This window comes from Zalophus californianus, chromosome 3, assembly GCF_009762305.2.
Source record: "Zalophus californianus isolate mZalCal1 chromosome 3, mZalCal1.pri.v2, whole genome shotgun sequence".
Classification (NCBI taxonomy): domain Eukaryota; kingdom Metazoa; phylum Chordata; class Mammalia; order Carnivora; family Otariidae; genus Zalophus; species Zalophus californianus.
In genome coordinates this window covers 14,676,590-14,703,115 of record NC_045597.1, presented here as the reverse complement: position 1 = coordinate 14,703,115, position 26,526 = coordinate 14,676,590, and the positions used below count along the sequence as shown (strand labels likewise).

Genomic DNA, 26,526 nt, shown 5'->3' with positions numbered 1-26,526 from the left:
AGGGCAAAGGCGCCGACCGGGTGCGCGTTCCGGGCGCGGTGCCCGCGGCCGGCCGAGGCGGCGGGGCCGGGCCGCGCCCTCGCCTTTGGCCCGCGCCCTGGCGAGCCTCATGCAGCCCCCGCGCTCGCGGCCGCAGCCGCCCGGCTGCCCCGGGCAGGTGCAGGACCCGAGCCGCGCTCCCCAGCGCCTGAGCGCCTGAGCGCCGGCGGCGGGATGCCCCGCGTGGCTTGAGAGCGCGCGCCGCGCCCTGGCCGGAGCGGGGAGCGGGCCAAGCCGGGCGCCCCCGGGAGCGCAGGGCGCCCCACGCCGCAGCCGTAGCCGCGCGCGCCGGCGCCCGCCTCCCCGCTCGGCTCGCAGGCCCTGACGCTGCCAGCCGGGGAGTGCCGGAGTGCCGCGGGGCCGCCAGCCAGCCGCACGCCTCGGCGTCAGGGGCATGGAGGAGCGGCGGGCTCGGAGCCGCGCCCCGGAGTCCCCGAAACTTCCGAGCGGGCGCCAGTCCGCGCCGCTGCCGCCGCCGCTTCTTCGCCTGCCGGCCTGAGAGCGGGACCATGGATGAAAGGTTCAACAAGTGGCTGCTGACGCCGGTGCTCACTCTCCTCTTCGTGGTCATCATGTACCAGTACGTGTCCCCCTCCTGTACTAGCTCCTGCGCCAACTTCGGGGAGCAGCCCCGCGCGGGGGAGGCCGGCCAGCCGGCCGCCCCGAGTCCCGCCCGCAGGGCACAGGCGCCGCCGGAGGAGTGGGAGCGGCGGCCCCAGTTGCCCCCGCCACCCCGGGGGCCGCCCGAGGGGCCTCGGGGGGCCGCGGCGCCAGAGGACGAGGACGAGGAGCTCGGGGAGCCGGAGGAGGAAGAAGAGGAGGAGGAAGAGGAGCCGGACCCCGAGGCCCCCGAGAACGGCTCTCTGCCCCGGTTCGTGCCGCGCTTTAACTTCACCCTGAAGGACCTGACCCGCTTCGTGGATTTCAATATCAAAGGGCGCGACGTGATCGTGTTCCTGCACATCCAGAAGACCGGGGGCACCACGTTCGGCCGGCACCTGGTGAAGAACATCCGGCTGGAGCAGCCGTGTAGCTGCAAAGCCGGCCAGAAGAAGTGCACCTGTCACCGGCCGGGCAAGAAGGAGACGTGGCTTTTCTCCCGCTTCTCCACCGGCTGGAGCTGCGGGCTGCACGCCGACTGGACGGAGCTCACCAACTGCGTGCCGGCTATCATGGAGAAGAAGGACTGTCCCCGCAACCACAGCCACACCAGGTACTGTCTCCGGCCCCCTCTCGCTTCCTGCCGCCTCCCCGCCCCTCTCCCCTCGGCCCCTACCCTGGGCGGCCCTGCGCTGCCTGAGCGTGCGGGTGGTTCCCTGGCGTCTTCCAGCGATTGGGGCAGAGGCTTCGGGAGTGGAGTAGGGAACCGCTGGATAGCGCCCTGGTCTTGAACTCACTCCTCCCCTCTCCCCTCCCCTTCCTTCTCCCCGCCGCTTCCCGATACCCCCTTTCACCTTCAAAGGTGTCCCGATCAGTCGTGTGTATTCTTCCTTGTGCCTAGGACGGCGTGGCCTGCCGCCCACCGTGCAATGCGGAGGAGGCCTGGGTTAGACTAGCGAGGTCGGATCTTGTACCTAAATTGTGTGAGTGGAAACCCAAACCCGGTAAAAGGCAGGAGGAACTGGGCATGGAGAGGCAGGGCAGGCGTTTTCCAGGCATGCTGAAGCCAGAGGCGAGTCTAATCCCTCTATAAGTGGCTCTTGGGAGGCTCCTCGCTAGCTCAGGAAACAATCCTCTTGGTGTGTCTTTGAAGACACACTTTCAAATTCCCGCTGTACCTCGATAACCCTAATTCTGGAGGTGGTCTTTGTTGCTGAGCAATGCCAGGATTTGGACTCATGCTGTTCTCAGCAAGATTTCCACTCTCCCCCAGACCAATCCATCAACACATTCCAGAAGTACTTGTTAAACGCCTACTGTGGGCCGGGCAACGTGCTACGGGGACAGAAAGATAAAATAAGGAAAATCCCTTCCTTTCAGGTTAGGTGGTTTTCTCTCCCCCCCCCCCCCACTTTTAAATAGTAATAATGCTGAGAATTAGGAAAGTTTGAAATCTTAATAGCCAATGAAACTGCTTACATTATTAACATCCTTTGAGAGAGGCATGAGCTTAAGAATTTGGTTGAATGTTCTTTCTGCCCACTGCAATTTGAAGATTAATCTGACATGCTTGCTCAAGGGACTAAAATATTAAAAGCTTGGAACACTAGTTTATTGAAGTTTTTATCTCAAAGGTTTCAAACAATTTGGTGTAAGGAAACAGGAATTTAAAAACTCAAGCTCAATATGTTGATATCAGATAGCTTTTGCATTTGACATTGTGGAAAGACTTCATTTACTGGAAGCTACCCGGATTCTGAATTCACCACCACTGAAGCATCTAATTCTACTTCATTTCTCCAAGAATGAGCAAAATTTCATTATGGGATTTTTTACTCTGGCAGTTTTTCAAATACTTTCTCTCCTCCCTGCTCCTTTCCCTGTTTAATGGAAATTGGTTAGAATAGGAAACTGGTTGGACTTGGAATGAAGGCATTAGGCTCCTTCCTTAGCATATTTTAAGGACCTTTTACTTTTAAAAATTTCTAATCCTGTAGTGTTTTAGACCCTGCTCCTCTGTTTTAGCTTAAAATAGTTTTTCAATTAATTATTACTTTCAAACTTCCTAACAGACGAGACTATTATTTCAATGAGAGACAAGCTTTGCTGCATCTCACCCCAAATTGTACCTTTTGTGTTTCAGCCTTTACCTATTAATTACTGACTGACCCCAAGGACTTTGCTACTCTGATTCCTAGCTTCCATTTCAATAAAACTAGAGACTTTGATTATCACAGAGGAACATCGACTCTACAGTAGGGATGGGCATTTTATTCTATCAATATATGTATAAAAGTCTCAGTGGATAGATGAAGAGTTTTGGAGAAACTAGAGATTATGGAACCTGAAAATAATTGGATTTTTGCTTAGTGATGAAGTGTTCTTCTGCCATAGACCCTACACGGATTAAGCCGTAAGGTCTCACTCCTATAGGAAATACTCAGTATCTCTCTACTCTGTGATGTGGGAAAATTCCACCTTGGCTATTTGAACATACGGTTTCTACTGTCAAATGCTTTTTTCTGTTTAGTGATGGACCATGAACATTTATTTCTCTTTGAATCACAAGTTATCAGATAATCACCCTGCACTGGGTTGCTTTTTTTTTTTTTTTTTTAGTTTTTTAATTTTCACGGTAGGTTTCTTTTTGGGGGGGTGGTTACCACTCTATAATTCCTTTTCCTTTTCTTCTTCACCTTCTCTCCCCTTCTTGGTATTCTAAATTACTTCTTTCGTTCTAGATGTTTTAGGAAGGAATGGTTGTGGGTTATGTGAGGCACCCTGCATCGAAAGTTATAGGAAAAAAGTTGAAGGGATGTCCGGTAGCATCTTCCTCACAGAGAAGATTGAATTACTGGTCTGTCATTGGAATGCCTGTGTACAGCATTCTACAGTCAACTAGATTAGCCTGGATAATGGAGGGTACATTTCCAGAAAGCAAAATGGCAGATAATCTATTGCTACATAATGGGACCAAGGTTCTTCAAATAGGGCTGACTCTAAGCAAACTCAAGAAGTAGATCATGTTGATTTTAGTTCCCTAGTCTTTTTCCTTTTGGTCCTCTTGAGGGTCCCTCTCCCCATTTCTCACAGGGATTAGTGCCTTTGTAAGTCATGTAGTGAGCAAGAGCAAGGATTCTGGATTCAGATAGATATGGCTCCTGTGTAACCAAGAGCGGCCCTTACTAGCTATGTAACCAGGAGTAGGTTACTCCTTCTGAGCCTCAGATTCTTTATCTTTAAAGCACAGGTAGTAATTAGGACTTCTCTTATAGAGGTGTTGTGAGAACTAAATGAACAAATGTGTGCAAAATGCTCACCGCAGTGTCTACATATAGTGTAATGTGCTGGAATATAGTACTTTGCAGGTATACAGTAATAGTTAACATTAGTTGTTAGTTGTAATAACACTGTTTTCCTGAGTCAAGGCCTTCTTTCATGAAAGGATCTGAGGTCAGTTCCTTAGAGCAGCGCATTGTAAATGGGTCACCTTATTTTATAGAGATGCTATTTTGTGATTACTTGTATTGAGACAGAATTCAAATTTAAGAAATAAATGGAAAATTATGGACATCTGAGCATCAATCAATGCAGGGGACCTGATGGAAGACAGGGACACAATATAATTGGGTATATATTCTGTTGGTGATGGAACAAGCAAACAAAAACCAACCTGTCTGGGATGGTGTGAGCAAGTGGGAATATTGAGTACCAAAGGCAGAAGTGGGAAGCCAACTCTGAAAGGAGATGCATGGTTTAGATGAAGGAGCCATCATATGGACTATATGGACCCAGGAAGGGACAAGGCTCTGGGGCTGGCAGTTTGGATTCAGCACAGAGGGCTTTTTTGAGCACAGAGATTAGTTAGAGTAAAATAGGAAGCAAATCAGAAGGTGGCACATATGAATGACCTCTTTGATCCTATCACTGATGATTTCTTCTCGTTCTATTTCTTTTGCTCTCCCCCGCAACTATCTTTTTGGTAGGTTATTCTTATTATTCTTGTGCTGCCTTCTTTATTACTGTTTTTCCTTTTATCTGCATGTTCAGGTCTTTAGAAGACTATTCTTTACCATTGTTGAGTATGGATAGAATCATAGCATTTTATGGCTAAAAAAGACTGAAGAAGTAATCAAGTCCTATAAAATATCTGGCAAAGGAGCAATTTAATTCTAAGGAAGTGAAATGATGTATCTAAGGTTTCTTCAGGGAACTTGAATCTTTATTTTAGTAAGTTGTATTTGATGTTTTGCCTGTTGTTTTCTTCTATACTTCTATATACTTCTATAAAAGTATAGTGGAGAGTGTTTTAAGCACTTATTATGTGCCAGGTACTGTGATAGTTCTGACAATACAGTTTTGAATAGTGTCAGTCCTATGGAGCTTAGGCTATTAGGAAAGAAAGACCTTGATCTTCTTTGGTAGGTGAGTATCACTCTCATTCTTAAATAATGGTAGAAAGAGATTTCTTTAAAAGATTTATTTATTTTAGAGAGAGAGAAAGAGAGAGTGAGAGCATGTGTGGGGGGAGGGGCAGGAGAGCATCTCCAGTAGACTCCACACTGAATGCTGAGCCCCATGTGGGGCTTGATCCCATGACCCATGAGATCATGACCTGAGGCAAAAGCAAGAGTGGGCCACTCAACCAGCTAAGCCACCCAGGCGCCCCATTGCTGGAAGGAGATTCTATTCACACCTTTTGTAGGGGGGGGGGGCGTAGTGATTTTTCCCTTTTATGACCTGTTTTCTTTTGGTTCTAGTAGACTAGTTGGAATCTTATGAATATTGTAGTAGATAGGACCTTCTGTGTTGCCAATGATACAACCCTAACTCAGTTCAGCCAGGGGGGAATTATTGGCTTAATAACCAGAGCATAGGAAACATAGGGGTGGAGTTGGTTCTAAGAACGCCTGGAACTGGAGGTCTGGGGTCTTTCTCCCCATATTCCTTTGGATATTGACCTCATCAGATTGGCTAATTCCATGAAATGGGTAAATGGCTATCATATCTAATAGCTCCACAGGCCAAGCAGGTAGCAAGCTTTCTCCATGTTCCAATTTAAAATCTTGGGGAATGACTCTGATTAGTCCAGCTTGGAACTTGTGACTATCCTTTCTGCCAGTCCATGTGGCCAGGGCGATGAGGTTTTCGGACCCACCTGGTATCACAGTACCATCCGTGGAACTGGTGTGTGTGTGTGTGTGTGTGTGTGTGTATGTATGTGTGTGTGTGATGATAAGAAGGGGACCTCACACAGATACAGCTCCCACATAGACCATCGGGTTCTGAATAGTCTTTCTAGTTGTGTCAGTTATATGTGTAAATGAATAAAAAATAAACTTTCAGATCTCCCCTTTGCATTCTTGCATGTAGGAACATTTTCAAGTCAAGCTATAGCTCCAGTTTACTTGCAGCAGCTGGAAACCATGTCATATGAGGAATAATTTGAAGGAACCGGAAGTATGTAATATGGAGGTGGAAAAATTAAGGAAAGATGTAAAAATTGCCTTCTAATAGTCAAAGGAAGAAGGTGTGGAAAATGGAGGAAGCTTGCTCTGTATTTCTCCAAAGGATGGAACTAGGGTACATGGGGTACCAGTGGTAGGATAAGGTTTCAACTCACAGTAAGAAAGAACTTCTTAAAATTTGTAGCTGTCTAGGCGCCTGGGTGGCTCAGTCAGTTGAGCATCTGCCTTTGGCTCAGGTCATGATCCCAGGGGCCTGGGATCGAGCCCCACGTTGGCTCCTGGTTCAGTGGAAAGTCGGCTTGTCCCTCTGTTCCCCACCCCCCGCTAGTGTTCTCTCTCTCTCTCAAATAAATAAATAAATAAAATCTTTAAAAAAATTGTAGCTGTCTAAAACGAGAATGAACTCTTTTGTGCAGCGGCATACTACCTAACAGTGAAAACTTTAAATGTGGCTGATCAACCACTGATGTTGTGGAAGCAGTTCCTCCCCAGGAAGGGCTGAACTTGTATGGCCTTCTATTTTAAGTTTCTGTGTTCTAATCTAAGCTGAATTCAGGGTATCTTTCTTTGTCCCTTTCCTGCCCCATGCAGAGAAAATAAAACCGGAGGAAAAAAAAAAAAACCCCAAAATGCTTACAAATGAACTACTCATTTCTCAAACATTTGTAGATATTTCTACCAAGGAAACTTTTGGTAGAGCACGGTCTGATGGTATAGACTGTTGTATTCGTTCAGGGCTAAAAGCAATGGATAGGTCCTGTGTCCTAGAACGTTGCTTCTTCATAATAAGTATAAAAAGGTAGGCTGAGAAATATAACTTCCACCAGAAGCCGTTACCACTTTGAAACATCATCTGGGTATTGCTTTTTCCTGTGGACAGCAGGCTAAAATATATAAGGAGGCTACAGAGTTCTGTTTCAGACTGCCTAGAATATTATGGCCCATACTGCTTTCTAAAGCATAATCTTTTTGATGTCTCTTCTAATTAGAAATGTTGAACTGTGAAGAAGGTTAATTTTCACCATCGGGTTTGTGTGCTGTGTGAAACCAAGGAGATAAGAGATTGTTCTGTCTATATGCCATATCCACTTATATGTTCATTACAGAGTCTCTGAAAGTATTGCTTCTGGTCCAAACCACCAATATTTGCTATAAATCAGAAGGAGGCTGAATTAAACCCATTCCATTTTTTTTTTTTTTGAGTTGTGAAGATAAAACTGGAACCAGTAAATGGTGATCGATGATTTATTTTTCTGCCTTTTTTGTGCTGGTTACCTTGGGATGTTGGCAAGGGTTGATTTTTTTTTTTAGAGAAATACAAATGCTCATGTGGTAATTGGAAGCTAGGTAAATTTAGCCTCTAACAATGTGGATTGGCTTAATCTTAGACTCTTACTTTATTATTCCCCAAAGCTAATTATTATCATCTCATTTTTACTAAGGACAATCAGAAGCTTATGGCATTTGAAAGTTACTTATGCTTGATAAGGAATTAAACAGGTTTAATTGAGACTGCCAAATCTTAATGTGATTTTAAGGCTCATGAAATAAATTATTGAGCCAAGAAATAGGTTTAGTATGAAAACAGTTAAATGGGGAACCCAAATTAATATTTTCCAGCAATCAATTTTCTTGTTTTTGAGTTTGTTAAATTATGGATATCATATATAAATTCTCTGTTGATTTTAATGGGCCAATATAACTTTATTTAAATTATAGCTAAGCATTTAACTGCATTTGGGAAGTGTACTGGACAGTTAACTTAGACAGTGTTATTTGTTTATATCTCCTGTAGCACTTATAGTTGCTCAGTAAAACCCATGTAAAGTTCCCAAGCACAGAGACCGACCTATAAACAATGCTCAACACATGTCATCTAAAAATCTGTCATATTCTAGTTTACCTTGTAAAAATGTCAGCATAACTTGACCAGATTGTAGTTTTTTATGGAATGATCCAATGTTTTATGTCACGACTCTCTTATTTCAGGTGAAAATTCTAATCATTAGTAATTGCCTTCCATAATTAGCAAGATGTCAACTGCCCTGATTCTCTAGAGGAGGAGTAAAAGTCAGGACAGAGGCCAGGACTTATTGGACCAGTCTAGAAGGTTTTTCCCAGCAGACAGTATGCTACAAGTCAGGAATTCCTTTGGGTACAAGGTTAATCTCATTCATTCTCAGTTAAGGAAAAAAAAAAATCAGCCTAACTAGAGAGAATGGGCTCCTTGATGTAGGTTGGGAGGCTGAGAAAAGCCTAAACAATGTGGCCTGGATTATTACTGATCAAAGTCAGACAGTTGAGGTAGTTGTGGTTGGAGATTGTGATATTGAAGAGCATTGGAAGGAGACCCTTTATTAGGAAAAATGTCCTCAAGGGAAATTGGAAGAAATCAATGACAAAGTTAGCCACTGAAAATCACTGGAAATTGTGCTGATGCCCAGTTTGTGAGTGTCATTTGGGTGATGTTTACGAGCATGGGCTGTGACGTCAAATGAGCTGGATTTTTTTTTTTTAATTTAGAATATGTAAGTCTTTCTTTTTTTTTAAATTTAAATTCAAGTTAGTTAACATATAGTGTAGTATTACTTTCAGGAGTAGAATTCAGTGATTCATCACTTACATACAACACCCATCCCAACAAGTGCCCTCCTGAATACCCATCCCCCATCTAGCCCATTCCCCCCACCCATCTCCCGGGCTCAGCCTCTTACTTCCTGATAACCCTGAAGTCAGTTACCTGTTCTGTACTTTGATTTCCTTCTCCGGAAAATGGGAGGAATAGTGGTACTACCCCTGGTGAGTGCCAAGAGTGCACAGAGCCTGACCCGTGTAAGAGTTAGCCATTATTTTGTTCTCATGGGGCTTGTCTTACACAGCCATGCTGTTGTGCGTAAAAAATAAAACGATGAGAGGCAACCTGTACCATCCTTTTTGAAGCTGGAACTTCTCATCCCGAGTGATGCAAAAATGAATTGCAAGCCATGATGCAAAAGAGAAGCCATAAATGGTAAAAGTGAATGTTAATTCGTAAGCCACCGTGGACACTCAGTGGGCACTTAATGAACACTGTTGAATGGAAACTTGCCTTCTTTCTTCAGCATATAATTTTATTTTTTTATGGGAAATTAATGAAACAGCGGCAGAAATGTTTAAAACACACACAATTAAATTCATAAATGGAGCAATCCTGCAGTGAAATTGAATTAGTTGCCTGTGGGCACATAAATATTTGCAGTTCGTTGCAATTATTAATATCTTACCATGCTTTTATTGGTAAGTACTGTACCATTTGTTGTCAGAACCTTGCATTTAACACCGTGTGTTCATGGTTACTGCTGCATTCTAGTTTCTTTAAAAACATAAGAGGGTAGAAATGCTAACCTCCTTGCTGTCCTCCAGATTTATCTGTTAGATTTTGCAGAGTATTTCTTCCGAAGGAATCAAGGTTATGGAAATGTGACTGTAAACCTGGATGATAGCTTCCATATTTTGGGGACTCTAATTATGAACTTGTAGAATTTTATAGGTTTGCTTAAAAAGTGAAAACACAGACCTAGAGAGAAGGGTACACGTGACTTTGAACATATATAGGTGGTAACTTGACCTGTGTGTGGAAGTCTGAAGGAAACATCTGTGGAGTACAGTGAAAAACAAGGTGACATGCCCCGGGAAGAGAGACCAGACACTGATCATGTGGAGTGTAAATTAGCAGGATGCTACCGAGGAGGGAAAGCAGAAGGACAAAAGTAGTCAAGGTGAAGAATGAAATCCTAAAAACCTGAAATCCAAAAGAATATTGAAAGTGGAGGTCAGCAATTTATCTCGTATGCATGGTTGTCTCGTTAGTGCCTTAATGGGGAGTCCTCCTCTACTTAGGTGGCTGTCTGCCTCGGAAAGCTGCTGGGGTTCTTTGATTTACTTACATGTTCTTCTTCTGTATCACGGGGGGCTGTATCAGTCAGCCGCCTGGCAGCAAACAGAGGCCCACTCTGGGACAATGATGGGGCTATTATAGAGGGATGGACTGGTTAAGGTCTAACACTGGACCTGGGGCTCCTTGTCGCTCCTAACAAGGGGAAATTCTTATTTCTGAGCCTGAAGTGGCAGAGGGGAAAAAAACCCTGTCGTCAGCATCCGTTGTCCACTGGGGCCTGACAGGAGCTACAGTCTCACAGGTAGGAAGGGCTGCCCCATGGGAGCTGCTTGCAGAAAGCAGCCTTACCCCCCCCACCCGCCGCCAGAAATACGGAGTCGAGGCAGAGGGGAGGGGTGGGGAGGAAATCTCTCGATCACTTTCTCCTCCCACCTGTCCTCCGTCTCCATCCATCGTCTTCCACTGGCTGAAGCCACCTGGAAGCTGAATGGCAGGAGAGCTACCTGATACAGTGCATGTGCTTTCCCAAGGCAGAGAAAGGCAGAGAATGGATTTGGGTTTGGGGTGGGTGGGGGTGGGATGAAAATGGAGAATAACATGCACAGTGCCTTTAAATAGCTTGAAATTTCTTCTCATCCACCTTATGAATGTCCCATTCGGTTCTACAAACGAGACCAATATCCATTCCTTTAATACCTGGACCACATGTTTTCTGTATGGACCATTAGTCTCCACCTTAAGAATGGTGAATGCAGCAAAGGACATTCGACAGCAGAACAGTCACCATAGACAAGGGACTTTTGACCGAATAGTAGAAATGATGCTAACTTGGGGTGTTTTGTCACCATGGTAGCCCAGAATCAGCTGGTAACACATTTGGGCAGTTATAGCTGTATGATGATGCATAGTGGACAACACACATTTTATATTATATCTATGTGGGGTATTTTATGAATTTGAAGTCATATAGCAATATTAGTTAAGACAGGACAAGAGCGTTTGCAAAACTGGCTGTGGTTTGCAAAAGCATGCTTGTGAGATGAGCTGCTTCCTGTTGCTTAGATTTTCTTCCAAGAATATTAAGAACGTTAAAAGTAATATGAATGTGGCTTTCAGTCTCTGAAGGTAAAAGGTGAGGAAAGAAAAAAATTGTATCGGATTTGAAACTATTTTAATGTTTTTGGTTTTAATTTTAAGACTTTTGAAACACTATTTCCATATTTGTCTTGGGGGAGATATGACAGCTTGATATTCTACGTATGTGCAACTCTCTGCAAAACCTTAGGTAGGTGGAATCGCCAAACATTAGATACTGAAAAATAGTTGAAGGTGACATCTGAGAAAACTCAAGTAAGAACTGTCAAGTCACTGCTTTAATTCCAAGAGTCAAAATGTCATGAGTAAAACACTATTCAATGTAAGCATTTGTAGGTGACGAAAACGATATTCAGCCCAGTATTTGTTCCTACTACATCTGTTGAGCTTGGTGCATTATGTGTTAAGTTCATTTCTTTTTTTTTTTAATTTTTAAAAAAGATTTTGTTTATTTATTTGAGAGAGGGAGAGAGTGAGAAAGCTTGTGTTCACGAGCGGGGGTAAGGGCAGAGGGAAAGGGAGAAGAAGCAGACTCCCTGCTGAGCACAGAGCCCATTGCGGGGCTTGATGTGGGGCCTGATCCCAGGACCCTAAGATCATGACCTGAGGGAAAGTCAGATGCTTAATGGACTGAGCCACTTAGGCGCCCCTCCCCAAGTTCATTTCTTCCATCCCTAGGAGGGAATTCCCGGGAACAGTACCATCCATGAAGAATTCACCCACCTCTGACCTCTTTTTGACAGCTCCCCCTACCACACAACACCCTTTTTTTGTTCTCTGGCACCCCATCATGTGACCTTAAACATGAGGATCATCTTCAGGCCCTTGCATCTGTATGAAAGTTACTTGCCATGATAAAATTGCCTTAGGAAATTTTTTCTGCTGGGTATGAGAGTTATTAGCTCTAAGGAGCCTGCACTCCATTCTACTGAATTTAAGTCCAGTTAACTTAAAGATTCCAAGAGAGGTGTTAGAGAAGTTTTTCTTTCCCACATAGCTTCATCGAGTTTGTCATTCTGCCTTCCGTACACTTGATGAAAGAGGTGGATTAATGGATAGTTCTATTTCTAATGTTTCTATTAAGAAACAGTTCTATCAATACTTCTCTTGATAAATAAATATCAAAAGTATTGTGTATAAAAACGCCGGACAACATGAAGGAACTCAGGTACAGTGGAGCTGTCAAATTTATTATCTGATGTGTATTTAATCTAAAAATATTTGTCAGCTCATGGCCCATTCTTTGTCTTTTAAATTCAGACTTAAGCCTGCAGCACCACCGCAGATAAATTTCTTTGCTTTGAAAGTTTTATTCTCCAAGTTCCCTATGTGTGCTATAAAGAATAATTAATGTAATGAAAAAATCAATATTGTGTATAAATTATTTAGACTTTACTATCATTGTAATTTTCTCTTGAACACCTATTGATCGGCGACAATTCATTTGTTAATTTCTTCCCAATAAGATATTCATTGTATTAGGTCTGTAGTAGTGCTGTCCCTGAACCTTCAAAAATAAGTCATGAATTACTGATGATACATGGAGCAAGTTAACCTACTAGTGAGTGCCGTGAGGTGGAAAACTGGCGGAGGGGAGTCATTTGAAATGTGGAAAGCCTATGTAGTCAGACAGCTGCTAATAACTAAATGAGTGGACTCTCATTTGCAGGGTATTAATTTGCACTTTAAAATTTTATGTTAGTGTATTTTTCCAGGTACGAGAATATCATCCCATTGGCAGTAGCATTTTCTAGATCTAGTAAAATAGAGAGGCAAAGAACCTATGTTCTGAAACGCAACTGGGGGTTCAAATCCTAACTCTTATTACTTATTATTATGTGACCTGGCACGAATTGTGTAAGTTCTCCAGGCCTCATTTTTTTTGGTCAGTAAGACAGTGATAAAAATATTCCTATTTGGGGCGTGCCTGGGTGGCTCAATCAGTTGAGCGTCTGCCTTCGGCTCAGGTCATGATCTTAGGGTCCTGGGATCAAACCCCACATCTGGCTCCCTGCTCAGCAGGGAGTCTGCTTCTCCCTCTCCCACTCCTGGTCCCTCTCCCCCTGCTCATGCTTTCTCTCTCTCTCTCTCTCTCTCTCTCTCTGAAATAAATAAAATCTTAAAACAAAAAACAGTAAACATTCCTATTTGAGGTTAGTGTTTGTTCGAGACCTCGGGAGCTTCCTGGGTGAAATCTGAAACACCCCTGTACATGGAGGGCAAAGAAAGACTGAAGGAAGAGACAGCCACTCTGGACTGGTAGGTGGGAGGTTGGATGAGCAAGGGAACTTACCTCTGAGGATTGTCTTGGGCAGCCCCAACATGAGTAGCTCTCTGCACCTGCCTGCCAGAGTCTAAAAAGTTTATATAGAGATCTTAACTGAATTCAGTCCAGGCGGCCTCAACACTTTCCTATCTCAAGGCTGTGTCCTCAAGACTGCTTCTGGCATGGGGATGTAGGCAGAAAGTGCATTCCAAGGACAGGGGAGCAGCGGAGAGAAGCCTCCGAGTGCCTGAGTCCAGCTTGTACCTGGTCAACCAGTGGTCATGTCCTCTAGATGACTTCCTCCAACAGTCTGCAATGATGATCACGTGAGTTAATGCACACACACATTTATAGGTGTGTGTGTTTCTTTTTTAAGTTAATTTTTAAATCCACAATTCTTTTGTTTTGGGGGGGGATGAGGAATAATCTTCTTAACTATCTGTAACAGTGCTCTGAATGCATAGGTTGTTAAATGCTGCTTCGATAGTTGTCCACTGAATTTCTTCAGAGGAGTAGGAACAATCTGAGACCTTTTGGAAACCCAAAGAGGTTTGAGTCCAAGAAATCAAACTGCCAAAATTCATGGCAGAGAGAACTATTGTGTCAGCTTATTTGGACCAGGGAGGCATCTAGATTTGCGATTAAGCGACCACGGTTTGAGTCTAGGCTTCTTCATGGACTTGTTTACTTATTTATTGTGTAGCCTACCTGCCAATGTGTAATTTTCCTGAAGCTAGTGACTTATTTTGTTTCCCTCTGCATCCTCAGTGCCTAGAATAGTGTCTGGTCATAATGGCTATCAAATAAATGTGGGCTGAATAAATGAAAGGAAGAAAACAAGCATAAATAAATTTACTAATTTATTGGACAATTTGGATAAGAATATGTGTCTTGTCTTCCTTTTTGGACTTGTTGGAGGTTAAGGAAATGCCAGTGAAAGCACTTTGTAAAGGATAAAGTACTATACAAATTTAAATTTACATTGACGGTGAGAAGCCTTTTGATATAGAATGGAAAAGGAAGGAAAGTTGGATTTTAGAAATGCAATGAATATACAATTCAGCTTTTACAGAGAGTTTAAAAAATCAGGAATTACAAAGATGCATTTGAAAAATATGCAAAATACACATTCAGCTCAACAACTTGTTAGAGTAATGAGCATTTTCCTTTAAAACAGGACATAATATATCATAAAAGGCTTATCGAAATGCTTAAGTTTTTCTCCTTAGACCATCAGGAAACCTTGATTTGGCACAGATCAAGTTATAAAAGTTTTGTATTTTTTTCCCCAATGCTTTACCCCTTTGAGGAAGCTCTCCTAAAATTGGTATTTTTTAATTTAATATTCATGACTTTATCATTATTTTCATATGACAGCTGTAAATTATGGCTTTTGGTTAATATGTCCTGAAAGTGAGCTGAGAATGGAACTCATTTTCATTTAAGCTGATTTAGCATGTGATAATCCACTGAGCTGTTCTCTACATGCTTTTGAAGCTAATTACAGAGAGAGCAAAAAGTTACCTTAGAAGAGAAAATAAAATCTAAAATCAAGAGTGTGCATTATAATAAAGATCTATCAGCAGAAGAACTTTGCTTAGTAATGAGCTGGTTTTCATACATGAGGCGTGCCTGGTCACTTCTAGGAGAGTGTATACATTTGCCTGGGTACAGATCTAAAGTACACAAAGCAACTGAGCTGGGCTGGAGTCTTGGAAGAAGTTCAGTAAGCTGATGGAAAACCACAGTTACAAAAGTAATGACCAGCAGTAGGAGGGGATTCAGAAGATTATTTATTGAGCTCTATGTTAACAGCAATAGCCTAAGGCATGGAGAAGCATCCCCATTTTACAGATGAAGAATCTGAGTATATTTATTAGGATCCTATCAGCTGCTTTTAGCAAAAACTCCAATTCAAATTGGCTTAATAGTAAGACATTTAAAATCGTATAACCAGTCCAGAGAGAACTGGTTGATTCTGTCTTGAGAGCATTTTCCAAATCCAATAAAGCAAAGAGGCAAAGAACCTAAGTTTTGGAGCCCAGCTGTGGGTTTAAATCCTGACTTTACCACTTATTGCTATGTGACCTTGCACAGATTACAAGAATTCTTTAGGTCTCAGTTTCTCAATCTGTAAAACAGTGATAAAAAGATTCCTACCTGGGATTAGTGTTGAGGATCATGAGTTAATGCCCACAGACATTTAGAGGAATACCTGAAACATAATAAATATTCCTTAAATGGTAGCTATTGCTATTTTACAGAGGACTCAGGTGTTTTTTTTCACACCTTTACCCTGTACCTTAACCTTGATGACTTGGCCCTTAGGCTGCCTCCCTCCTGGTTGGTTGCAAGGAGGCTGCAGCTGTTCAGCCAGAATTTCCTGGCCAAAGGGCCAGTATTTAGAGCAGAAAGGGTCACGTTCCCATCCCTAAGCCCATCAGGGGCAATGGGAATGGGACCTCCAGGATTTGTCCCTGAAGTTGGGGATAGGACAACCCTCCCGCGAATCACGAGTAGATAGCAGAACAAAATCAAGTCTCTATGAGTGAGGGAAAGGGGAGATGGATGCTGGAGAGCCTACCAATAGAATCTCCGTCCTGTCTTAGAGAGACACGTGTAAAACTGTAAATTTGTAAATTGTGAAACTAGACTTCAAATCCAGGCTTCACTTCTAAGTTCTGGGCTGCCGATTATTCTAAAAAAAAAAAAAAAGTTGCTTTTCTACAATCAGTCAAAGATTACTCATTGATTTTTTTCATTCATTTCTTTGTTGGTTTAGTGAACTTCGACATACATTTATTGAGTGTCTACTACATATCAATCACATGCAGTGCACTTTGGGGGAAATCACAGGATGAAGAAATAGTAATTATTGCTGACACATTTTAATTGCTTACTTTAGGCTAAGTGCTTTATTATGTAAGTACTTGCATTAAGTATTATCATCTTCATTGTACAGATGAGAAAATGAGGTTCAGGAATGTTCAGTGACTTATCCATGGTTGCAGAATTAATCATTGGTGGAGCAGCAAGGTATTTTAACCCAGGTATATCTGATTTCAGAACCATGTCTTTTTTTTTTTTTTATTTGAGCAGAGGGTAGGAAAGACTTTATTATTTTTTATTCAGGTATATTTAACATGCAGTGTTATATTAGTTTCAGGTGTATAATATAATGATTCAACAATACACTACTCTGTGCTCATCAAGGTAAGTGCTCATCCTCCATGCAGGACCATACCTCTTTATATCTTGACTGTGCTGATATTGTGTAGATATGGCTGCTGTCTAGGCAGGTAGGAAGAATACCAACAGGAGCAAGGCGGGACCAAGGTAGAGCTACGTGGGTTGTTAAAATAACCATGTTTTCTAGTTTTTGTATTTCATGCTTTGACAGCTGGGGCCTTACTGACCCTGGAGGGATTGCCCCTCCCAGAATTAGCTAATTCCTACAGATAAAGTACGGACCAAGTACAGACCAAGTATGGACCAAGTACGGACCGTGACTTTGAGCATGTCTTTCACATGCAAACCAACGAATGAATTCAGAGCCCATTTCCCCAACCATTTCCTTATCAAGCTCTTCTACTCCAGGCCACTGCCCCCGCCCCCCCATCACCTGAGGGCCAGGTACTAGACAGTTTCGCAGAGCCACTATACCCCAGAGCCCGCAGCAATTACTCCAACTAGCCCGTCCTAAACTGGCTTACCCCGCCTCCCTTGTTCCTGCCCTCAGAAACCACAATAAAGGCTCGTCCAAGCTTTCCTCCTTGCTTCCTCTGCCACCTGACATCGGTGCTTTCCCCTGCGGTCTGCTGTGGCATGCTAGGGGTCTGTGAGTATAGAAAACGCCTTCCTTCATGACAGTCATTTCTGTGTCTGCTTTTCTTACCAAACATGATTAAAACAAATCCCCAAGTATCCATAACACAGCTATCAAGAATGGAACTCAAATATAGGACAAGGAATCTGGTTAATCAAAACCACAAAAGTGGTAAAGTCAGTTCAGAAGCAGAGTAAAAACCAGTCCCAAGGTCAAGCTGGGACTGGGTCCTGGATTAGACTAATCAGTGCTCTCACATCCATAGTCAGGACTGGGCATTGGTTGCAGAGGTTGGAGTGGGACCAAGTCTTCAAGTCAGATGGTTCTGAGCTATAGGAGGACAGGAATATAAGAGGATGGAGGGAGGAAAGAGAAGGGCTATAGAGCTGTGACATCAAGTGATCCCTTATAATTTAAACAATGTTGTGGAAACATCGACTGGTTGACAAGAGTGATGTAATAATATTTTATTTCATTTAATTTTTTAAAGTTTTTAATTCCAGTTAACATGCGGTGTGATACTAGTTTCAGGTACACAATATAGTGATTCAGCAGTTCCGTGCATCACTCAGTGCTCATCAGGACAAGTGCCCTCCTTAATCCCCATCCCCTATTTCACCCATTCCCCCCCAGCCACCTCCCCTCTGGTAACCATCAGCCTGTTCTCTAGAGTTAAGCGTCTGTTTCTTGGTTTGTCTCTCTTTCCCTCTCTCTCCTCTCTCTTCTTTCCTTTGCTTATTTTGTTTCTTAACTTCCACATACAATTGAAATCATATGGTATTTGTCTTTCTCTGACTGACTTATTTCACTTAGCATTATACACTCTAGCTCCATCCATGTTGTTGCAAATGGCAAGGTTTCATTCCTTTTTTGTGACTGAATAATATTCCATTGTGTGTGTATGTGCATGTGTGTACGTGTGAGCACCACATCTTCTTTATTCATTCATCTATCTTTGGACACTTAGGCTGCTTCCATATCTTGGCTATTGTAAATAATGCTGCTATGAACATAGGTGTGTGTGTATCCCTTTGAATTAGAGTTTTTGTTATTTAATTTAGTTTTGACGTGGTTTTATTTCTGTAGCTAGCTGGCTAGATTGATTGATTGATTCATGATTGTATGTAGCCCAATACTGGGCACTGTGCAGGACAGAGACTGGGGAGAAGACCTGGTCCTGGCTCTCAAGAGGTGAAATCACGGTTTTGGAAGGCATAGACAAAATGACTTGGAAATATTTACTTCATAACATTTAAGTCAATTCATGGTATTATATTCAGAATTACATATAAAATGTCTGGAGCCCAGGGTGGGGCTTGAACTCATGATCCTGAGATCAAGACCTGAGCTGAGATCAAGAGTCAGATGCTCAACTGACTGAACCACCCAGGCGCCCCAATATATAAAGTTTCTAAAGAACATGTGCATAAGAAAGAGTATGAATATCTTCAGTAATAAACAGGCACATAATAGAGGGTTTGTATTGGCTGAGGAGAGGGTGATATTGGGATGGATGTAGGGTAGTTTATAGGGGGCTCTAAATATATACTGGACTGAGGAGATTATTTTTTATTCAGTATCCCATTTAGAATTACCTTAAGTTTTTTTTTTTAAAGATTTTATTTTTAAGTAATCTCTACACCCAATGTGGGGCTTGAACTCATGACCTTGAGAAAAGAATCGCATACTCTACCAATTGAGCTAGCCAGGTGCCCCTAGAATTACCTCAAGTTCTGAAACAGTGATGGTCTTACAAATCTGTCCGCAAATTCTCTGATACTTGTGCCCAGGATTGACTTCAGTGACTTAATTCTAATGAATAGAACACAACCAAAGGAATGAGATGCCACTTCAGATGTTAGGTTATAAAAGGACCATGGCTTCTGTATTGTTCTCTCTCCTTCTCTCTCTCTCCAGCCCCACTTTACCCCCGCGCCCCAACCCACCACCTCTCATTGCTTGCTCTGGGTAAAGTTGTGTCTGAGCACCCTATGGAGAGGCTTATATGGCAAGGAGCTGAAACCTCCTGCCCACAGCAGTGTGAGCGAGCTTGGCAGGGAATCCTCCAAGCCCCTGTCTAGTCTTCAGAGACTACAACCTTGCAAGAGACCCTGAGCCATGTTTGAATGCTAACGGGAATGATAAAGCAAAGACAGGTGATTGTAGGAGCGATGTTTTAAAGACAATGACAGATGATCCAATCACAGAACACAAGATCTCATCTATCTTCTTCTCTTTTTAACAGAAATGAAGGCAGAGTATTTGAGTATAGATACAGGAAGGTTGGTGAACTTATAGTTGAAAGATGAGGTCGTTCTAATCCGACAGCATCTCTTTTCTCTATGAAGTACAAAGCAAGGTCATTAGCTGAGAGTGGGGCAGAGAGGAAGGAATGTTGGAAACTTGAGGAGAGCAGAGAAGGTGTAAATAATGATCTCAGAAGTTGGGAAAACAAATTTCCTAGGAAGTAAGCTGTCTGGCAGTATTCAGGTCTGTTTTGAGAACTGTGATTATAAATTTGAAACCAGTCCCATCGGCAACGTTCTGTGATTTTCTTCAGCAACAATAGGCTGCTCTGGTGGAAGCATGGAGTAAGTGCATGGGGTATTAACCAGGGTTGAGGTTTTGCCAGTGGAGGAATAGGAGAGTTATGTTTGCAAGGAGGCATTTATAGCGCCTTGTTAATCAAAAGCAGAATGGTTAGGAGATATGTGAAGATATAGAGTGGTAGGGTCAATGGTGTGTGTTAGGGTTGATAATGTAGGTCTGCCTACGGAGCCGTAGGAGGGAAGCTGGACTGTGGTGGAAGTGTGCTGGACCGTAGGAGATGATGGTCAGAGAACAGGGTGTGTGAGGTTGACATGCTGGAATGGGTGCTGTAACTTGCGTGATCTATGTGAATAGGGGCTGAGCTGGGGCAAGAAGTGATCCCTGGAGTTAAGAAGGTCAAAGAACGCCAGGGACAAGACGTTGGATGGATTATTCATGGGAATGTTGAAGTCAAGAATGATGATAAATGTGGAGTTGAAGAGGAAAGTAAGGAGCCTGGTGCTGGGGGTCGGGAAGTCAGTGGTGACAAAGAATGACCTGTACTCCAGAAGGGCGTGGGCATGCTATTCCTCAAGTCAGGCTTCTATGGTTTGAGAAGCCAAGAAGGAAAGGGACAAAGGAGAGAAGGAAGCAGAACATAGAAATAAAATAAAGAAGAAGTAGCAATAGGAAGTTAAAGAAGGAGATAACAGAATGTGAATATCGCCCTGTGGAAAAGGGCAAAAGCCTTCTGTCCTCCAATATCCCATTAGGGGTATAGGGACTCCCATGTAAGGAGGATGACTTCCACTATCTTTATATTTATCACTCAATCACAGTTATCAAGACACGGTTTTGTTCAACATTCTCTCTTTATGAAAGCAGTAATGGGAATAATATTTGTAAAATTTTTTGTCTAAAAGCATTTAGGAATTTTAAGCCTTGGTATCAAAGGGACCGAGATTCTGTTATCTGCGGACTTCCCTTGTGAGGGACAGCTCTGTCCCTGTATTACCAGATACATGAGATTTTCCAGTGGACAGATGACCTCACAGGAAATAAGATCTTGAATATTGGCTGTGAGCTGGGCCCCAGAATCTGGAAACAGTGACTCAGCAGATCATATGTCAGTATGTGAGTAGGTAGGTTTCTGAGAAATAAAGGTTTCTCAAGGAGACAGCTCTCATTTGTAAAGGAGGGTTAGACTGGTTCAAACCACTTGTGGTTTTCACGAGCTGGACTGGGAGAAGGATGCGTTAGGGGATAATTATTATGATTTCCAAAAGATTATGCATTGCTTATATGTGGAAGGGGCCTCATTCATAGATGGATTGGGCTGTGTTTTGTCTAAAGCTTGATACTTTCCACATTGGGAGAGCTACTTGCATTTATTCAGAATCTGATATCCTCTTCTGTTCTGGAGAAGGGCTGAAGGCAGTCTAATAAATTATACTGGTGTTCATGACTTTGAGGTATCAGGAAGGTCAGGAGGGACCAGGGACCAAGGAAGGGTTTTGGAATGAAGATCCAACAGTGGCCCAAGAGATGTAGACTAGAAAGGTACACATGCAGGGTGGGCGCACAACTAGTATTCAAGTCCTTATACTTCAAGTTGAGTAATAGAACAAGTTGGGGCATGCGGAGGTGGCTAAGGCTCTGCTGATAAAAAAAAAAGTTCTCTTTTGGGATGGGAGAGAACAATCTGTTCAACTAAGATCCAGTGTGAGTAGGTTGGAAGTGCTAGTTGCCGGCTAGGTGCTGGCAATATAAGGTGACTCAGACATCGTCCCTGTTCTCAAGGACCTTACAGACAGACTTAGCACTGGACAGTTTCATGATTGTACCAAGGGATGTGCTGGGACAAGGAAAGTAGGGGTGTGGTAAGGAGAGAGGCGTGGTCTGTGAGGACAGGAAAGACATCCTAGAGGAAACAGAGTAACTAGAAAGGGCGATCAGAACTTAGGATAAGTGGCTAATTTTGCTAAGGGTGTGGTAAAGACCTCCGAAGTTATAATCCAGGAACCATGCACGAGTTACTTAACCTTGTCAGGGGACTCCTCCAAAATCATTTTTCACCATTTCTCACCCATGTGGGTACCGGATGTGTCTCCATGACATGCTGTTTGCTGCACTTTGACCAGTTATTAAGTTGTATCATAAGTGATTTTATTACTAAAAATATCAGAAGTACCAAAGTTTATGAAAAATGATTATATTTTTCTTTTAAATTAAAGAGGACTCAAGGTGACCTGTGGGATCCCTCTCACATTCTATGATGCTTTCTTTACAGTGTGTCCTGAAGGAAAAGGTTGATTACCTTGTTTTTAGCATATATAATTAGGAACAGATGAACAATACTATTCCATTGTCATATAGCTTAATTACTTGTGAATGTGCTTATTAAAGTACATAACCTTCCTAGGCTAACTGCCTACCTCCAAAGACAATTTGAGGTGGATTACAGAATTCAAATAGGACAATTAAAAATACAAGTAAAACGAAAACCAATTAAAAGGAAAAGAAAGATATGTGTGCCAGGCATCTAAGTTTAATTCATTTGTGCAGTTAAACATGAACTTAAGCTTTTAATATCTTGGCTGCTAAGACAAAAAAAATAAAATAGTTAGAGAGCCTTTGTCATTGGGTTAAGTTTATCTCAGGAAAAAAAATGGACAACTTGTTTTTTCTGACCTCTGGAAGGAATTTATTGCTTAAAGGGACATGGGATGACATCATGAACAATGTTTTCATGATAGTTTTGCCAGAGATACAGAAACATTCTTCAAAGGGCTGTTACTTACATCAATTCTATCAAACAGAGATTTTGGTGTATCACTAATAAGTGACGGAAGAATATAATGAAAAAAAACTCATTTACCATAGTGACAAAGATATAAAATACTTAGGAATGAGCTTTATTAGAGGATCACTGTGACCCACATAAATGAATGTACAGCACTTCCCTGGAGATACACTCGAAGCATGAATGGACAGAGAAATGTTTCCTGAATGGAAGAATGAATATTGTAAAGATTGTAAACTTTTAGTAAGTTAATTTATAAGTTTTAAAATTAAAAAACTCTGCGAGACTCTTTCTTGACAAAATCATTCTAAAACATTCTGAAAAAAAAAAAAATCACAGGATACCAGAAATAGTACTAAAGAAAAGTGATGAGGTGAAGTTAGTCCCGTATACACACACACACGTTAGAAACAATAATTCATACTATATATATTGATGTGTAGCTAGGAGAAGGAAAAATAGGACTTAAATAGGATGAAAAGCTCCAGAAATTGATATAATTGTTTTTGTGAATTGAATGTGGGATGTAGTAGTTACCAAAGAGCAATAGGGAAAAAAATACTCACTTTATAACCAGGTTCCCAACAAACTTTAGAAACACAGCAAGCTCTTTAACTCTATGTCTCATATTATACAATAAACTATGTTTCAGATGAACTGAATAGTTAAACATAAAGGTTAATATAAGCTTGAGGATGATATAATATTGGGCATATCTGAGCACCTTGGCAAGAGGGATCCCTTCCAAAATATGAAGAGATAAAAGAAAGCACAAGAAAAAGCCTGAGAGATTTATCTGTATTAAAAATGTGAAATGTGTATCATGAAAGCAACACAAGTGAGGTGAAAGGGGAAGGGAGAGCAGAGTTGCGTGGGTATGGGTCGGCAGGCATACCAGAGATGCACAACTCCACTGTTAGATTAGATGACATTCCTGATTTATTTAATGAAGGATGCAGGGTTTTATTGGGATGAGAAGGTCACACAGAGCTGGAGCAGATGCAGTGGGTCTCCCCACCTCTTCTGTCTGTGGAACTTCTAGTGAGGTGAGTGCATTAGCTCTGTGCCATGGTGCTGTCCCCCTTGGGGTGGGGTCCCTTCCCATCTGAGAAGCTCAAGTCTTATTGCCCCCTCAGCTCTTTTATACTTAGGGCTTAAATCACCATCCAGGGTTCAATCACACAAAAATAGATTCACTTAGATTGAGGGAGATGTTTGCACAACAGATCAGGCTCTCCTGGTTATTGAGCCAAACTCAACCTCTTCAAGGTCACTGCTTCATCTATGGGCAGAAAGTGGACTCAGAGGCCCTTTGGCACCGAGCAGCATCTTCGCTTCTTGCTTTCCAGGACCTTAGAGTGCTCACTCCCCAGTAAACAGACTGAGGAAAAGCATTTGAAGTATGACAGGAAGGGGTTAATGACTTTCTTTCTTTTTTTTTTTAAGATTTTATTTATTTATTTGACAGAGAGAGACACAGCGAGAGAGGAGAACACAAGCAGGGGGAGTGGGAGAGGGAGAAGCAGGCTTCCCGCGGAGCAGGGAGCCCGATGCGGGGCTCGATCCCAGGGCCCTGGGATCATGACCCGAGCCGAAGGCAGACTCCTAATGACTGAGCCACCAGGAACCCCGGTTAATGACTTTCTTAAAGGCATTCAAACTGGTAGAGAAACTATTACATTCTCAATAGATAATAGGACAAAACCATGTACAGAGAATTTTCTCATTAAGAACTTCAGTTAGTAGGTAAACAACTAGGAAAATACTAACCTCATCAGTAAGCAGTGCAACTAAAATATAAATTAAAAAACCCCCGTAACTTATACCTACTAAATTAGTAAACATTAAAAAATATACGCATAATATCCAGTGCTCATGAAATTGTAGTGAAACAGGTTCATTGGCGAGTTTGCAACCTTCCATTGCTGATTTTTGGAAAATAATCTGACTATATATCAGGAATTAAAAAACTAGTCATGGATATTTGTACTAGGAATCTCCACTTCGGGAATTTATCTTAAGGAAGTCATTCAAGAGAAGGAGAAAACCTCTACTGACATAGTTCTTCCACCATTATTTAGAATGGCAAAGAAATGGAAAACCAAGGAGTATCTAGGAAATTGGATGGTAGGGGAATGGTAGGTTAGGTTAAGCTATGGTACAACAAATCAATGGAATATTTTGTCCCCAGTAAAATAATTATGAAGATCAGTGTATTACGAAATTTTGAGACATTGTTAAATTAAAGAAGACACAAGATAGTATCTATTCAGGGATCAGCTTTGTATCTCTCCTATAAAGTTTTACAAGGGACTATAATAAAACAAAAAAAGAATTTTGTGAAAAGGTGGGTAATTTTAGTTTTATTTCTAAATTTATTAAAAGTGGCATGGAGTAGTGGTTAAAAATGTGGATCCTTAAATTGCTGGGTACATTTACAAGTTCTACTTACTACCTGTAGAGAAAGTTACTTACCATTTTTGTGCCTCAGTTTGCTCTTCTGTAACATGGGGATAATCATAGTGCCTAATTATAGAATTGTGAAGATTATGTGTTAATATTTCTAAAGTACTTAGAAAAGTACCTGGTACATATAAAACACTATGTCAGTATTAGCAGTTAGTATAATGTTGATTCTGATAAGATATAAAAGGGTGTAAAACCCCCCAAATGAACAAAACTTTATTCTCACAAGACATCATCATCCAAGGCTTAGTAAATGGACATTGACTTCTCATAAGTCCTGTAGAGAGCAAAGCTATTGCCACTGGACCATGATTTCCTTTAATACAAGGACTCCAGTTGTACCCATTTCTACAACATGCTGGTTCATGGTAGGCAATCAGTAATTTTTTTTTTTTGACTCGTTAGTCAAGCTATATGGCTTTTTGATGATCTGTTTATTAGTTAGCCAGGGTTTAGGGAACCACAGCAGTTGTTCCTCCTTGACTTGTGACTACCTGAGGCCTTACCTCCCACCCTCCATCTACATGTCTCTGTTCAGTGTACTAGTTTTGCAGGACTCTTTTCAGGTGTTGAGGTTGGATCAGGAGCTCTTGCATAGCACAGACACAGAACCTGTATCTGTTATAGCACTTCTCATATTATAATTATATTTTTGCATTCGTTGGAGCTCACCTACTTCCAAGCGACAGAAGCCAATCTAATTAGCTCACACCAGAAGCGATGTTTATTTCAGATACCGGCAGGCCACAACAATATCTCTGGAAAGTAGTCAGTAGAACAACAGATGTTTGGAAGAGCCTTAAGAATCTGGTCAAATTCCGGAACTGGGCAGCAGGAATGCATGACTACATACTCTCTTCATTCATTGGCTTCTTTTACACTGGTGCTATCTAGCTCACTTCTAATAGGCCTAATCATGCATTTTCTGGCTGAAAAATCTGACTGGCCTGCCTTACCTGATCCAACTCGGCGGGGGGGGGGGGGGGGTGGGGGTGGGCGGTGGCGGTGGTGGGAAGGAGTATTGTGGTGCTGAAGTGCCCAGGGCTGTCTCCTGATGAGTCAAGATGTAGCCTGTTGTTCTTGAGAAGGGAATAGCAGCATGGCGGACTCCCCAAAACATGTTAGTGTAGAGCAGTCTCCCTTCCCCTCTTGATTCCCAAACCATAAATTTTTCAAAGGCAGATGAGTATCTCATTCATCTATGTATTCTAGGCAACTGGCCTGGTGTCAGGCATGCAGAAAATGCTCAATATACATTTATTGAACTGAGCTTTCTAAATTGCAGTAAATTTTCCAATGAATGTCTGCAAACCACTATTTTAGACCGTTGATTAAAGAGGAGGGCTGGAAAGGTGCAGGTGGCAGAACTACTACCCTGCTGTGATTTTGTGGGTACCTGAATTGTATTCTCACTGTTCTACTTGTGCAGAGAGGCTCAGGGGACTTGAAGGTACGTAAAACTGTATGTAAGGACTGATGGGAGTTAATATGAAGTCATGGGAAAAGCATGAGTTTTGGAGAATACTAATTAATTTTGACCCTCAGGTTTATCATTTA

The 26,526-nt window shown here is 42.2% G+C and overlaps 1 protein-coding gene across 6 annotated transcripts in view; it reads left to right on the top strand.

Moving 5' to 3' along the window:
- Positions 1-430: 430 nt before the first annotated feature.
- HS6ST3 (heparan sulfate 6-O-sulfotransferase 3) overlaps positions 431-26,526 on the top strand; it is a 642,842-nt gene continuing 616,746 nt past the window's right edge. For all 6 annotated transcript variants that reach the window (XR_003519093.2, XR_003519091.2, XR_003519092.2 and 3 more), the window contains exon 1: positions 431-1,252. Coding sequence is in view for 1 of the 6 variants with exons in the window: in XM_027589280.2 (XP_027445081.2) it covers positions 549-1,252 (704 nt within the window). In the remaining 5 variants the exon portion in view is untranslated. The remainder of the gene's footprint in view (positions 1,253-26,526) is intronic.